Source organism: Eschrichtius robustus, chromosome 1 (genome assembly GCF_028021215.1).
Source record: "Eschrichtius robustus isolate mEscRob2 chromosome 1, mEscRob2.pri, whole genome shotgun sequence".
NCBI classification, from domain to species: Eukaryota; Metazoa; Chordata; class Mammalia; order Artiodactyla; family Eschrichtiidae; genus Eschrichtius; species Eschrichtius robustus.
In genome coordinates, this window is record NC_090824.1 from 49,812,453 (window position 1) to 49,826,577 (window position 14,125).

At 33.6% G+C, this 14,125-nt stretch overlaps 1 protein-coding gene across 4 annotated transcripts in view; it reads left to right on the plus strand.

Moving 5' to 3' along the window:
* MAP4K5 (mitogen-activated protein kinase kinase kinase kinase 5) overlaps positions 1–14,125 on the plus strand; it is a 143,480-nt gene that overhangs the window by 62,431 nt on the left and 66,924 nt on the right. For 3 of the 4 annotated variants that reach the window (XM_068545603.1, XM_068545588.1, XM_068545597.1), the window contains exons 6-11: positions 1,086–1,141; positions 5,033–5,080; positions 5,502–5,544; positions 6,323–6,395; positions 9,870–10,001; positions 11,910–11,972. In XM_068545603.1, the coding sequence (XP_068401704.1) occupies positions 1,086–1,141; positions 5,033–5,080; positions 5,502–5,544; positions 6,323–6,395; positions 9,870–10,001; positions 11,910–11,972 (415 nt within the window). The remainder of the gene's footprint in view (positions 1–1,085; positions 1,142–5,032; positions 5,081–5,501; positions 5,545–6,322; positions 6,396–9,869; positions 10,002–11,909; positions 11,973–14,125) is intronic. The other variant, XM_068545609.1, reaches the window with a different exon arrangement.

Genomic DNA, 14,125 nt, shown 5'->3' on the forward strand with positions numbered 1-14,125 from the left:
TCTTCCTTTTTTTTTTTTTTTAACATCTTTATTGGACTATAATTGCTTTACAATGTTGTGTTTCTGCTGTATAACAAAGTGAATCAGCTATATGTATACATATATCCCCGTATCTCCTCCCTCTTGTGTCTCCCTCCCACCCTCCCTATCCCACCCCTCTAGGTGGTCACAAAGCACCAAGCTGATCTCCCTGTGCTATGTGGCTGCTTCCCACTAGCTATCGGTTTTCCACGTGGTAGTGTGTATATGTCCATGCCACTCTCTCACTTCATCCCAGCTTACCCTTCCCCCTCCCCGTGTCCTCAAGTCCATTCTCTACATCTGCATCTTTATTCTTGTCCTGCCCCTAGGTTCTTCAGAACCTTTTTTTTTTTTTTTTAGATTCCATATATATGTGTTGGCATACAGTATTTGTTTTTCTCTTTCTGACGTACTTCACTCTTTATGACAGACTCTAGGTCCATCCACCTCACTACAAATAACTCAATTTCATTTCCTTTTATGGCTGAGTAATATTCCATTGCATATATGTGCCACATCTTCTTTATCCATTCATCTGTCGATGGACACTTAGGTTGCTTCCATGTCCTGGCTATTGTAAATAGAGCTGCAGTGAACACTGTGGTACTTGACTCTTTGAATTATGGTTTTCTCAGGGTATATGCCCAGTAGTGGGATTGCTGGGTTAAATGGTAGTTCTATTTTTAGTTTTTTAAGGAACCTCCATACTGTTCTCCATAGTGGCTGTATCAATTTACATTCCCACCAACAGTGCCAGAGGGTTCCCTTTTCTCCACACCCTCTCCAGCATTTATTGTTTGTAGATTTTTTGTTGATGGCCATTCTGACTGGTGTGAGGTGATAACCTCATTGTACTTTTAAATCTTCCATTTTTAAAGTACATTTAAAAATTTTCAACTTTACTATTTTTTTGTTTCCTGATTATAAGAATAATATATGCTCATGAGGAGAAGTCACCCAATGATTTATACAGAAGAAATTTTATAACTGTTAGTCATTTTTAAAATGTTTTTAATCTGTTGAATTCAAATGTATAACGATGTGGTCTCTTTTTTTCTTTCTAGTTACAGGACCATTATCAGAATTGCAAATAGCCTATGTATGCAGAGAAACTTTACAGGTACTATGTTTGCTTATGTAGATAGAAATGCAGTTCTAGTGTCACAATTGAAAACAATAAAATGGTGATCTGCCCAAAAGAAAAAGAGTAAACTAAATTTTTCTGTTAACCTCTCGTAATTCTGTAAGCCTAGTTATTTCTTTTGTGAATGAGTCCCAGAAATTCATTGAAGTTGATGTTGGTATACACAATGGTGATGTTTGGTGTTCTACTTTGTAGTGCTTAGCCCTCAATTGCTGCAAAGCTGAGGAAAGCCATAGGTGTGAATTGTTTTTCATGAATGAATCACCAGACCTCAATTATAACAACTTGTCTAAGCTTTCCCTTCAAGTTTTATGACAGTAAAAGGAATCCTTTTGCAAAAGACATGAGTTCTTTTACCATTTCTCCCAAAATGAGAGTAGAGTTGCATAACAATAACCCAGAATGTTATCTGGAAATCTTTGTTCTGTGTAATATTAATAAGTGCTATCGTTATCAGAATCCTTTTTAGAAGCTTCTAAACATTGTATTAAGTCAAGATTTCTTTACTTCCTTATTTCACATCCTGTGAGCGCTTTTAGTATGTTAAAGTAGGTTATGAATCTTCAGTAAGTATATAGAGTATGCAGCATTTCTTCCAATTTATTTTGTTAGTTCCTTGAAAGATTACTCATTGAAAAAATTAGCAGTTAATAATTTTGTTCATATACTTTAAGGCATTTAATTTAGGAAACAAGATTAAGTAGTAGGGACTGTGTTTTTTATTTTGGCAATTCACAACTGATACTTGTTAATTGATGCTTCTATCTCTACATTTCCTAGATTGTGTAATTTGTTTAGAAGTGAAATTGATGTTCTATATGTTATTCTTCCATATTTTAGAAATTGGGAATTTGACCTGATTTAAGAGAAAGCTTTAGTCATTTCCAGAAGAGTTGGTTTTCACATGCTTTAAAATTTTATTGTTAGATATATGAAAGTAAACATATATATAAATAATTTATATTTCTGTAATATTTACATAACAAAGAAATCTGCTTTTTTGGTATCCATATAAAATAGAAACCTAATCATGCACTCAGAGCAGAAGATTGTTGACAGATTAGTGTTCTTTATGTTTTAATTTCCAAAGGTCACTGCCTCTTTAAGTAATGGACAGAGTACTGAATGGAGGTAGAAAACAAAACAAAAACTTGTGTTTGCAGTCTGGCCCTGGTATATGACCATGATCTCATCTATGGTTGTAGTTCCCCAAGTATAAAATGAGGCTGTAGAAGGGATGACCTCCAAGATATTAGTTCCAATTTTAAAATTCTCTTATGCTGACAAAGTTCCACATCTAGTGTCTGTCAACTGGTGAATGGATAAAGAGGCATGGTTTATAAATACAGTGGAGTATTATTCAGCCATAAAAAAAGAAATCCTGTCATTTGTTACAGCACAGATGAACCTGGAGGACATTATGCTAAGTGAAATAAGCCAGGCACAGAAAGATGAATACTTGTATGTAGAATCTAAAAAAGTTGAACTCACAGAACAAAATCCTCAACTTCCACCTTAAGAAACTAGAAAAAGGTGATCAAATTAAAGCCAAAGTAAGCAGAGGAAGGAAATAATAAAGATCACGGTGGAAATCAGTGAAATAGATAGCAGAATAATATGAGAAAGATCAATGAAACCAAAATCTCATTCTTTAAGAAAATCAATAAAATTGATAAATCAGATTATCAGGAAAAATAAAAAAAGAAGATGCAAAGTACCAATATTTGGAATGAATGGGGGGACGTTATGACAGAATCTACAAATATTAAAAGGATGACAAGGATATTTAGTAGCCAAGGAATATTATGAACAACTTTATTCCAAAAAAGCCTGCAGTTTAGGTGAAATGGAAATGGACAGTGTCCTTGAAAGGCACAAACTATCATAGCTCAATTAGAAATCATCTGGATAGTCCTCTATCTATTCCCACAAAGAACAGTCCAAGCCAGATGATGTCATGGATAAATTCTACCAAACATTTAAGGAAGAAATAATGCCAATTCAACACAAACTCTTCTAGAAAATTGAAGAGTAGAGAATACTTCCCAGATCATCTTATGGGTCAGCATTGCTCTGAAACCAAAATCAGACTTTACAAAAGAACAAAACTGTGAACTAATATCCTTCATGAACGTTTAATAGATACAAAAATTAAAAAGGAAAGTAAAAGGTTAGCAAAGGTAATCCAACAATATATAAAAAGATAATACATCATAAACAAGTGAGGTTTATCCTAGAACGCAGTTGATTTAACATTCAAAAATCATTTCAAGTAATTGATTATATTAGCAAACAAAAAGAGAAGCAAAACCATGTGATCATCTAAATAGACACACAAAAAAGCATTTAGCTAAATCCAACATTTATTTCTGATAAAAATTCTTAACATACTGAGAAAAGAAAGGAACTAATTCAGCCTGCTAAAGAGCACCTATGACAAACCTATGACTAAATCATGTTTAATGGTAAAAGACTAGATGCTTTCCCACAAAGGTCAATGTGGAACAGAATAGAAAGACCAGAAGTAATTCCACGCATATATGGCTACTGATTTTTGACAAAGGTGAAAAGACAATTCAAAGGAGAAAGGATAGTTTTTTCAATAAATGGTTCTGGAATAATTGAACATATATAAATATAAATATAAAACCTCAACCTAGAACTTCTAGAAGAAAACATAGAAAATTTTGCAGTCTTGAGTTAATAAAAGCCTTTTCGGACATAACACAAAAAGCATGATCCATAAAAGAAAAACTTGGCAAATTTGACTTTGTCAAAATTTAAAACTTCTGCTTTTCAAGACACACTGTTAAGAGAATAAAAAGACAAGCTGCAGGCCAGAGGAAGATATTTGCAAAGTATCAATCTGATTAAGGACTTGTATCCAGAGTATATAAAGAACTCTCAAAACTCAATAATAGGAAAACAACCACCAAATAAACAAATGGACAAAAGATTTAAACAGATGCTTCACCAAAGAAGCTGTATAGATGGCAAATAAGGACATGGAAAAGATACTCAATATCATTAGTTATTAGAAAAGTGTGAATTAAAACTACAATGAGATACCACTACATACCAATTAGAATGGCTAAAATTAAAAAGACTGACCTTCGGAAGGTTGGTGAGAATGTGGATTAACTGGAACTCTCATACACTGCTAGTTTCAATGTAAAACGGTACAGCTGCTTTGGAAGACAGTTTGGCAGTTGCCTAAAAGTTTAAACTTGTACCATCATCTGATCCAGCCATTATACTCCTAGGTATTTACCCAAGAGGGAAAAATCATACAAATACTTGACATAAATCTTCAAAGCAGGTTTATATATAATAGCCAAAAGCTGGAAACAACCCAGCAACCCAAATGTCTATCAACAAGTGAATAAATAAACAAATTCTGTAATATCTGTACAGTGGAATGCTACTCAGTAATACAAAAGAATGAAATATTGATAACACATTAACAAGGAATGTCAGATTAATTATTGTGAATGAAAGAAGCCAGATGAAAAAGAATATACTGTATGATTCCATTTACGTAAAACTCTAGAAAATTTTGAAAGTATTTATAGCAACAAAGTATATCAGTGTTTATGTGTGGGAGGAACTTTTGGGAGTGATGAATATGTTCATTATCTTGATTGTGGTGATGGGTGTTATAGTAAAATATTTCTGATTTTTATCAGAAAATGAATTCAAAGGTCTTAAAATACAATAAACATTGATTAATAAGAAGAAACACATCTAGGTGTTTTCCCCTCAAATAAAGGACATTCTAGTTTTTCTTATTCAATAAGATCTTTAAGTAGAAATTTAGATGTGAAGTTTGTAGTTTTGCTAACGCATAATTTTTTTTTTAAACTTCAGGGTCTTGCATATTTGCATACTAAAGGCAAAATGCATAGAGATATCAAGGTAAGTTTATTTAACTCAATTTAAACTCTGTGTTTAAGACTCAAAGGCATAGAGAACAGACCTGTGGTTGCCTAGGGGGAGGGTGGTGGGGGAGGGGAGGACTGGGAGTTTGGGATTAGCAGATGCAAACTATTATATATAGGATGGATAAACAAGGTTCTACTGTATAGCACAGGGAACTATATTCAGCATCCTAAAATAAACCATAATGGAAAAGAAGATTAAAAAAAAAAAGAATGTCTCTATGTGTATAACTGAGTCACTCTGCTGTACAGCAGGGATTAGCACAACACTGTAAATCAACTACACCTCAATAAAAGAATAATAATAATAAAAAATAAATTCAATATGTTTAAATTGATAATTTTATTGAAAGGAATTTTATGATGCTAATTTAATGGTATTTTTATTTTTGTTTTAGGGTGCAAATATTTTATTAACAGATCATGGTGATGTAAAATTAGGTATGTTATTTCAAATTCCTAAAATTTTTTTTCAAAAAATTTTAGTATAATTTTAAATGAGAATAACATTATACAAATTTAATATTCACATGAAGAGCCACAATAATGTTCATCTTTTGACCCAGTAATTTTACTTTATTCAGTTTAAGGAAGTTAATCCTAAAGATAAAAAATCCATATTTGCTGAAGTATTAATCATAACATTATTTATAATAGGGAAAAAATGGAAACATAGGTCTAGCAGTAGCAAAACTGTTAAACTGTGATAAATCAACTTATGGAACATTATTCAGTCATCAAAATTAATAGTTTAAGAAGAATAAGAGTAAAATCCCCTAATGTGTTAAATGACAAAAATGAACTATATGAGTCTTTAGTTTTTTACAACCATGTTTAACAGCAATAAAAGAAGTTTATACATAGAAAAAGAGACTTTTAAGAATAGCACCAAAATTCTAACCTGGTTGTGTTAGAATAAAAGCAATCCAGGTGGATTTTTTTTTTCCAACTTAACTCAAGCTACCTGTAATGGAAATTTTTTTATTATCTGTGTTCTTAATAAAGTATGTTTTCATTCTAATAAAGTACCAATAAGTTATTTTCTTTTAATGATTATGTTTTGAACTAAGCAAGAAGAGATTTAGGTATTCAGTATATATACATTTCTTTAGTATTACTATCTGAATTATTAATAATGGCATCCCTGAGTGTGAAATATAGAAATGGTGGTGGTTTTATTGAAAACCAAAATTTTCTGTTCTGTTTTTTTCCCCACCAGCTGACTTTGGTGTGGCTGCAAAAATAACAGCTACCATTGCCAAGAGAAAATCTTTCATTGGCACCCCTTATTGGTAAGATATTATTATAATTGAATTTTGTGCATTTTTATTTCTTCAAGGTTAGTGATCAGCATTGTTGCTTAGTAATACAATTCATACTTGACTGGAGTCTGGAGACTTGCATGTTCCTTGACACTATCATAGGTCTGATTGGGTTAGGGAATTTTGGTACTCATTTCCATTGTCCAGCTTTCCCTGTGTTAAAGTGCTAATAATTCCTACTGTCCCTCAGATGCTGTGTTGAGAGGACTCATAGGTAGGAGATTTTCAAAAGAAAATTGCATTATAATCTTTTGCATTTTATTACCCTTTCTTTGGTATTGCTTCTATTTTAATCTAGGACTTTACTTTCTTGTTAAAAGTCATCCATCCTACACTACCATTAGTCCTCACCAGCCACCCTACTTCTAATGCATCCTATCAATTACTAACAAAATAATCTTTCTAAAACACTGCTTTCATTAATGAATTAGATAGTTGAAATATAATAAAAAGCCTAGTAATAAACCTTAATGTATAAAATAATTTAATCAGTATTATAAAAAGTGACATTTAAAGTTTATGTGAAAGATTGGATTCTTTAATATACAGTGCTTGGATAATTTATTATTTGGAAAGAATTTTAAAGTAGCTCCATACTTCATCCCTAATGCCAAAATAAATTGTAGATGGAACCTCAAAGAGTTATTGATCAGGGATGTTGTTTATACTAGATTTGATGTGTTCAGTCTTTTTATCTCATTAGCAAGTTTTTATATAAAGGTTTTTTTTTGCGGGGGGCTGCGTTGGGTCTTTGTTGCTGCGCACGGGCTTTCTCTAGTTGTGGCGAGCAGGGGCTACTCTTCGTTGGGGTGAGTGGGCTTCTCATTGCTGTGGCTTCTCTTGTTGTGGAGCACAGGCTCTAGGCGCACGCGCTTCAGTAGTTGTAGCACGCGGTCTCAGTAGTTGTGGCTCGTGGGCTCTAGAGCGCAGGCTCAGTAGTTGTGGTGCACATGCTCAGTTGCTTCATGGCATGTGGGATCCTCCCAGACCAGGGCTCGCACCCGTGTCCCATGCATTGGCAGGTGGACTCTTAACCACTGCGCCATCAGGGAAGCCCTATATAAAGTTTTAAAACTCACATTGCTAATACTTTTTCTTTAAAAATAAAATTCACAAGTTATACAATAAAAATCCTCACTTCGATTTTCAAAAGTTGTGTATGGAAATAGTTAAATATAAAGATGAAACCAAAAGAACTGTCAGTGACTGACTGCTTCAAGAGTTGAGTAAGCCTTTCTTGGCATAAAAGTATAAAACATTGCTAGATTTGTTTGATAGATTTAACTACATGAAAGTTTAAAGCTTCTGTATGTCTACCAGCTTAAACAAAAGTAAAAGGCAAGTAACAAATCAAGAAATAAAATATGACAGATTAGGTTTTAATATCGTTAATATATAAGTTCTTAACAATTCAATAAAAAGAATGTTTCTGCTAATTAGAAGCAGTTATTAAAATATATGAAATCTCATAAAATATGAAAATTGTTTCCCCCAATGATGACCAAAACTGTACATTAAATAAACAATGATGATCTTTTCTATCAAATTAAAAAATATTTGGAATCATGGGTAATACCTATGACTATCACTAAATATTTGACAGTGAAAGTGGAAGTTAGTAGAACAGTTTTGAAGGATAATTTGGCAGTAATGTTTTTCAAAAACCTTAAGCAATGTTTATGTTCTTTAGTCTCAATTCTGCTTGTAGTAATTTATCAGAGAGGCATAAATTGATATATGAAAAGCTTTATCACATTACTTTAATAATGAAAAATTGAAAGTATGCATATGTAACAGGAATTATAAGGAAATTATGTACAGTCATTCAAGTCAATGGGATAAGTTGCTGATATTAAAAATCATGTTGTAAAAGATGAATGGTTAGTGGATAGGCTCACGACTGTTGACAACAGTCCTGGTCAATTTGGCGCTCAGTTAGCCACCACTGATTCTAGTGGGCACAGGAGATGAAATCTATATGTTTTCTCTGGATTCCAGCTCAACTTCCTTACTCTGTGAAACTTGCCTGTAATCATCCTGTTCCATGGTGATCATTTTCTTCTCTTTAATCCTATACCCATTATTATGTATGTAGTACTTGCATGTAGCATGTACATCTACATGTTGCATTTTTGGTATAGGTGTTTTATATCCTTAACCATACTTAAGTTGAGAGACATTGTGTTATATAAGTTTGTGTAACCTAAGTGCACGTAAAAACAACTTCTACCTTGTGGATATTCAACATAAATAAAAAATAATTTAAAAATTATAAACATTCAAAAAATAAAAGAGTATGTCCCCTGAGCAATATCATCTATGCTTTATAACTTCAGATGCCATCATTATACTCCATTGACTCCCAAATAGATAACTCCAACTCAGCTACTCAATTGACCTTCAGTCTTATATATACTCAACAGTTGTTTGGTAATAGCACTACTTCAGTATCCACAAGCATTTTATACTCAAATCAATCTCTTCAGTCAGCCCCTTTCATTCTATCCCCCCTGCCTTTGAAAAGTCCTTTATTTTTCCCTTGTGTTTTTCAGGTAGTCTTCTAACGCATCTACCTGATTCTGGTTTCACCTCCTCTCACACTATCCTTCATGTTGCCATGAGTTTTATGTCATAATTAAATCTTTCATTTTTATAGTAAAGTCTAAACTTCCTTATATAATCAGTAGACCATTCATTATCTAGCCTCTGTCTCTGAGGTTTATTTTCTGAATACGTTCTAGACCCTCTCAAACTGTGATGAATGACCTTGTTTTATTTTTTTTTTCATTTTCTGTCCATCACAGACTAATACATTTATAAAATAAATTAAAAATAAATTACTAAAAAAATGATCATTTATCTGGATGAGAATACCTACTCTCAGTTTCTGCACTTATCACAGACTGATAACAAGCTGTTCATGGCCCCATACTTGTCTGTAGATCATACATTGAGTAGCACTGTCCTATCAGCTTTCCAGGTGTTCCGTGCTCTCCTATCCCCCTGCATTTGTACTTGTTTCCTCTGACTAAAATGTCCAGGTTCCTCAAGCCCCCTTAGCTCCCTGCTAATTCATTCTATAAATCTCTCCTCCTTTGGGAGCTTTTCTCTGACCTTCACAGAGATTAAGGTGTTCTTTTTCTTTTCCCATGTTATAAAACAAGATTCACAAAACAGAAACTAAAGTAAGACAACACAGCTTTTCCTCAGAGCAACAGTATTCAGAGGAGAAGGTTCAAAATTTTTAAATAATAAGTTTTAAAAGAGTGTGTGTATCTGTGTATATATGTGGTCTTATATTAAGTCTTTTCTAGTTAAGTTTCTTCTTTCCTAGTAAATGCCTCTCAGCCTCTTTCCCTCCAAGAAGTCTAGTGAATATAACAAAGAACAGATTTCATACCATTTTTTAAAAATAAAAATGTTATATTAATTGATTCCTTCTAGGATGGCCCCAGAAGTTGCAGCAGTAGAAAAGAATGGTGGCTACAACCAACTCTGTGATATCTGGGCAGTAGGAATAACAGCAATTGAACTTGGAGAACTTCAGCCACCTATGTTTGATCTTCATCCCATGAGGTGTTCTCAGTATTTACAATTATGCAGTTAACTAGTAAGGTCTTCAGGGAGAGTGAAATACTCATAACTTGGGTATTCCAGGCTCATTTTAAAGTATGTTGAAATAGTGAAAGTGTTCTGAGGGACTTAAGGATAATCTTACTTAAAACCTGATCTCTCTTGTATTGCTACTTCTAAGACAACATAGAGTGAATCATCTATACTGTCTGAAGCGTGTAACAAATTTCCTTTAAAAATCATACTAGGATATAGCAGTTATCATTAAAAAAGTCTTTTTAAGTCTTTGTTTATTCTTCTATTAATTAAAAATGGTTTTTTTTTGTCCTAAGTGGATCTATAAACAGATGATAGAATGCAAATGAGGTTTTTTTTCTATTCTCATTTGATTTTGTTTCTTTTTACTTTGTCTAGGGATAAGGAGCAGGTAGATGCTTAGTATAATCATTTATATTTTAGAGTATATTATCTCAGAAAAAAATATTTGAGAGACTGTGAAGGGGTTTTTAATATTTGAAGGAAAAAATAAATTGGGCTAAAATTTAAACTTTTAATGTAAATAGTATAAAGTTAAAAAGAAAATCAACAAAATAAGGAGAGTGTTCTCCTAACATATGATAGACAGCAGATTACTATATATTACGTAGGTAGCTCATTCAAAGACTCTAAGAGCAAAAGATAAATTGTTTATGAGCAAGTACCAGATACTAAAGAAACATGGAAGACTATTTAACCTCACAAGTACCTAAAGATATATAAGTTCAAAGGTATCTGCTTTTAGCTGAAATGCTCTTAAGTACAGACCTTTAGGAAAATAATTTAGATGTTATTTGTTATGGGCAATAAAAATGTTGCATTGATTCCACTATTGGGAAAGTTATACTTAGGAAATAATTCAAGAAAAGAAAAAGCTAAGAATTATTCACTTAGGGATTACAGGGGAAAATCTAAATGTCCATTCGTTGGTGAATTGTTAAGCAAATTATTTAGCAGTTAAGGGCAGCTAATATATATATATATATATAAACCAAAGCAACATGGAAAATTGATTATTAGTGAAAAAAGCAGAACATAATATTACCTATTATAATAATTTAGTAATTGGTTAATATTTAGATAAAGACCGAAAAGAAAAGCAGAACATTTTAAATAATGTCTTAAGGTGGGAGGAATCAGGCTTTTTTTCTTTTAAGGTTTTCCTTTATATATGAATCATTTAATTTTAAAAAAGAGAAAATATCTTTGGTATTTAAAAAAAAAGACTAAGGAGTTTACTTGGAAATATGGGGTTTTGTAGGAAATACTGAAATAAAACTTCCTTCTTAAATCCTCCATCCGTCTAGCCCCATAGTCCATTAAAAAAATTGGTCAAAGGTAAATTCATCGAGAAGGAAAGTCCTCTTGTAGGTTGATTTCTGTATCATTCATAACAAGAGAATGTGGAAAATTATTGTCCAAAAGGGGAAACAGACTAGGAAGTGGGTATAATTTGCCTATTCACCCAAAATAATTGTAGAGGCTAATCTTTGGTTAAACATACAACCTAATGTTAGAGTAGCATATCATCTCTGTGTGTTACAGAATGATACACAATTATATAGACTTGTGCTTAAGATATAACACTAGTTATATATGTCATGGTATGGCAATAAAAACCTTCTCAAACATTTGGTCGCTTTGCCATGTGAATAAGAGCTTGTTGGAAACTTAAAGATCCTCTCTGTAACCAGGAGAAGTTTTTCATAGGGTATCCAAAATATAAAATATTAATTTCCGTATTCCATATCAGTTGTCATGAGTACCTACATGTGTAGTAATCTTGCATAAATTCATTACAGAATATGATTCTGATTATTAAATGTAATAATAAAGGTGTTTTGTATTGCTCTTTAACTGAAATTTTTATTCCAGGGCCCTCTTCTTAATGTCAAAAAGTAATTTTCAGCCTCCGAAACTAAAGGACAAAACAAAATGGTGAGTTATAGAATATATATAGATTTATAGCATTTTATGACTGAAAGGGACAGAGGTTCAATTCCCTTATTTTAAAAGTGGTGAAACTGAAACCCAGAGGCATTAAACAGTTTCCCTGAAGTTACACATATAATTTACTTGCGGAGCTATTGCAAGGATCTAGGTTTATTTTCTGGTCAGTGTTCCTTTATAATGTACTTCTCTCGTAAAACTCTGAGCATTTATTAGTTTTTGGCAGCTTGAATAGGAGGTGTGCTGAGGAAATGATTTGAAATGAATATATATATTAAGATTTTGGAGATTCATATTTTGCCCTTTATTCCTTTACTTCCATTAATTACATGTTGACTTCCATGAGAAGTAATAGGAGAAGGTTTCCCAGATACAGTGACATTTAAGATCAATCCCTACTGGCTTTTCTCTACTTCTTTCCCTGACATTCAAAAGGTTATTACTTATTTGCATCCTAATCTTTTGTTTCTCGTACAAAGTAAAGCAGTTTGCCTATTACAGTCCGTAAGGACATCTTCAATTAGATGGGGAAAATTGAAAATTGTTTTTCTAGTAATGTCTTTCCATACATTTAATAAAAGAAACTGTGGAAATAAAAGTTTCCAAATTCTTAAATTCAGTAATTCTTCATCTAGATTACATGCATCTCTTGGGAGATCTTGGGAAATCCATGAGCCCCCAGAATTCTTTATGTGTATTCATTTTTTCTGGGGAGACAGTCCGTATCTTATTTCAGATTCTAAGAGGCCTGTCCCCAAAACAAGTTCTAAACCACTTTTTTTTTTTTAATTAATTAATTTATTTATTTATGGCTGTGTTGGGTCTTCGTTTCTGTGCGAGGGCTTCCTCTAGTTGTGGCAAGTGGGGGCCACTCTTCATCGTGGTGCGCGGGCCTCTCACTGTCGCGGCCTCTCTTGTTGTGGAGCACAGGCTCCAGACGCGCAGGCTCAGTAGCTGTGGCTCACGGGCCCAGTTGCTCCGCGGCATGTGGGATCTTCCCAGACCAGGGCTCGAACCCGTGTCCCCTTCATTGGCAGGCAGATTCTCAACCACTGCGCCACCAGGGAAGCCCTAAACCACTTTTTTATGTTTATTAGCCTGTCTGTATGTACATAGTATTATTTAGGAGCCAGGCTATTCTGGGGATAATGCCAGGAATGAAAGGCAAATCACACTGTAGAAGTAAAGGAGTTTATATCCTTCTGCTAGCTGTATTCCTTTGTATTGACGTGGGTTTCTTCCTATTCCTTGTTAGCCTAAGTTCCTAAACAACTGGAACTGGAGAACTTTATGGCAGGAATGACTGAATATTCATTCAGGAATAAATGACTGTTAGCTAAAACAGCTGCGTTCATAGTCAGATTCCAGAACAGTCATTACCATTGGAGTACCTTTGCCAGTCTCAGGTACCTTCTCACTCCATGATATGTGTGCCACAAGCTACCAAATGTAATGTAGTGATTTGATTTCTCTGAAGAGAACTGCTGTGTCGTTGCTGTCATTGGTAATGATTAAGGTTATTCTCTTTGGTTCTTGCCCAGTCCCTCCTCCAATGGAATCTCGGCAGTACCTCTCTTTGCCTTTAGTTCATAATCAAAATATGATTCCCTTAATTAATTAATTAATTTTTTGGCTGCTCAGCTTGCGGGATCTTCGTTTCCCGACCAGGGATAAAACCCGGGCCCACAGCAGTGAAAGCGCCGAGTCCTAACCACTGGACCGCCAGGGAATTCCCAGATTCCTTTAATTTATATCTTCTTCCTTTCCCATTTCATCAATACAGGTAGCAGGAGAACTCATCTGTTTACAGAGATCGCTCCCTCTTCTTTGACCATGTTCCTGAGAAATTCAGTGACTTTTTAAGGGTTTAAACAGTCTCTTACATTACTCACCCTACCTCATGCCACCCAACAATTTGGATATAACAAAACATTTACATACTGTATAAATTAGGCAATGAGAAAAGGTCATTTTGACTCCTAAGTGGTACCTAGAACACAAGGTTATAAACCTTATAGATGACACACCTACCCATTTCTAGTTTTTAGTGTATGTTTTAGAGATTATATATTAGTGTTCTGTTGACTTATTGCATCTTACTTAAGAGATGAAGCTGGTATATTCTCCAAGGAATATACTGT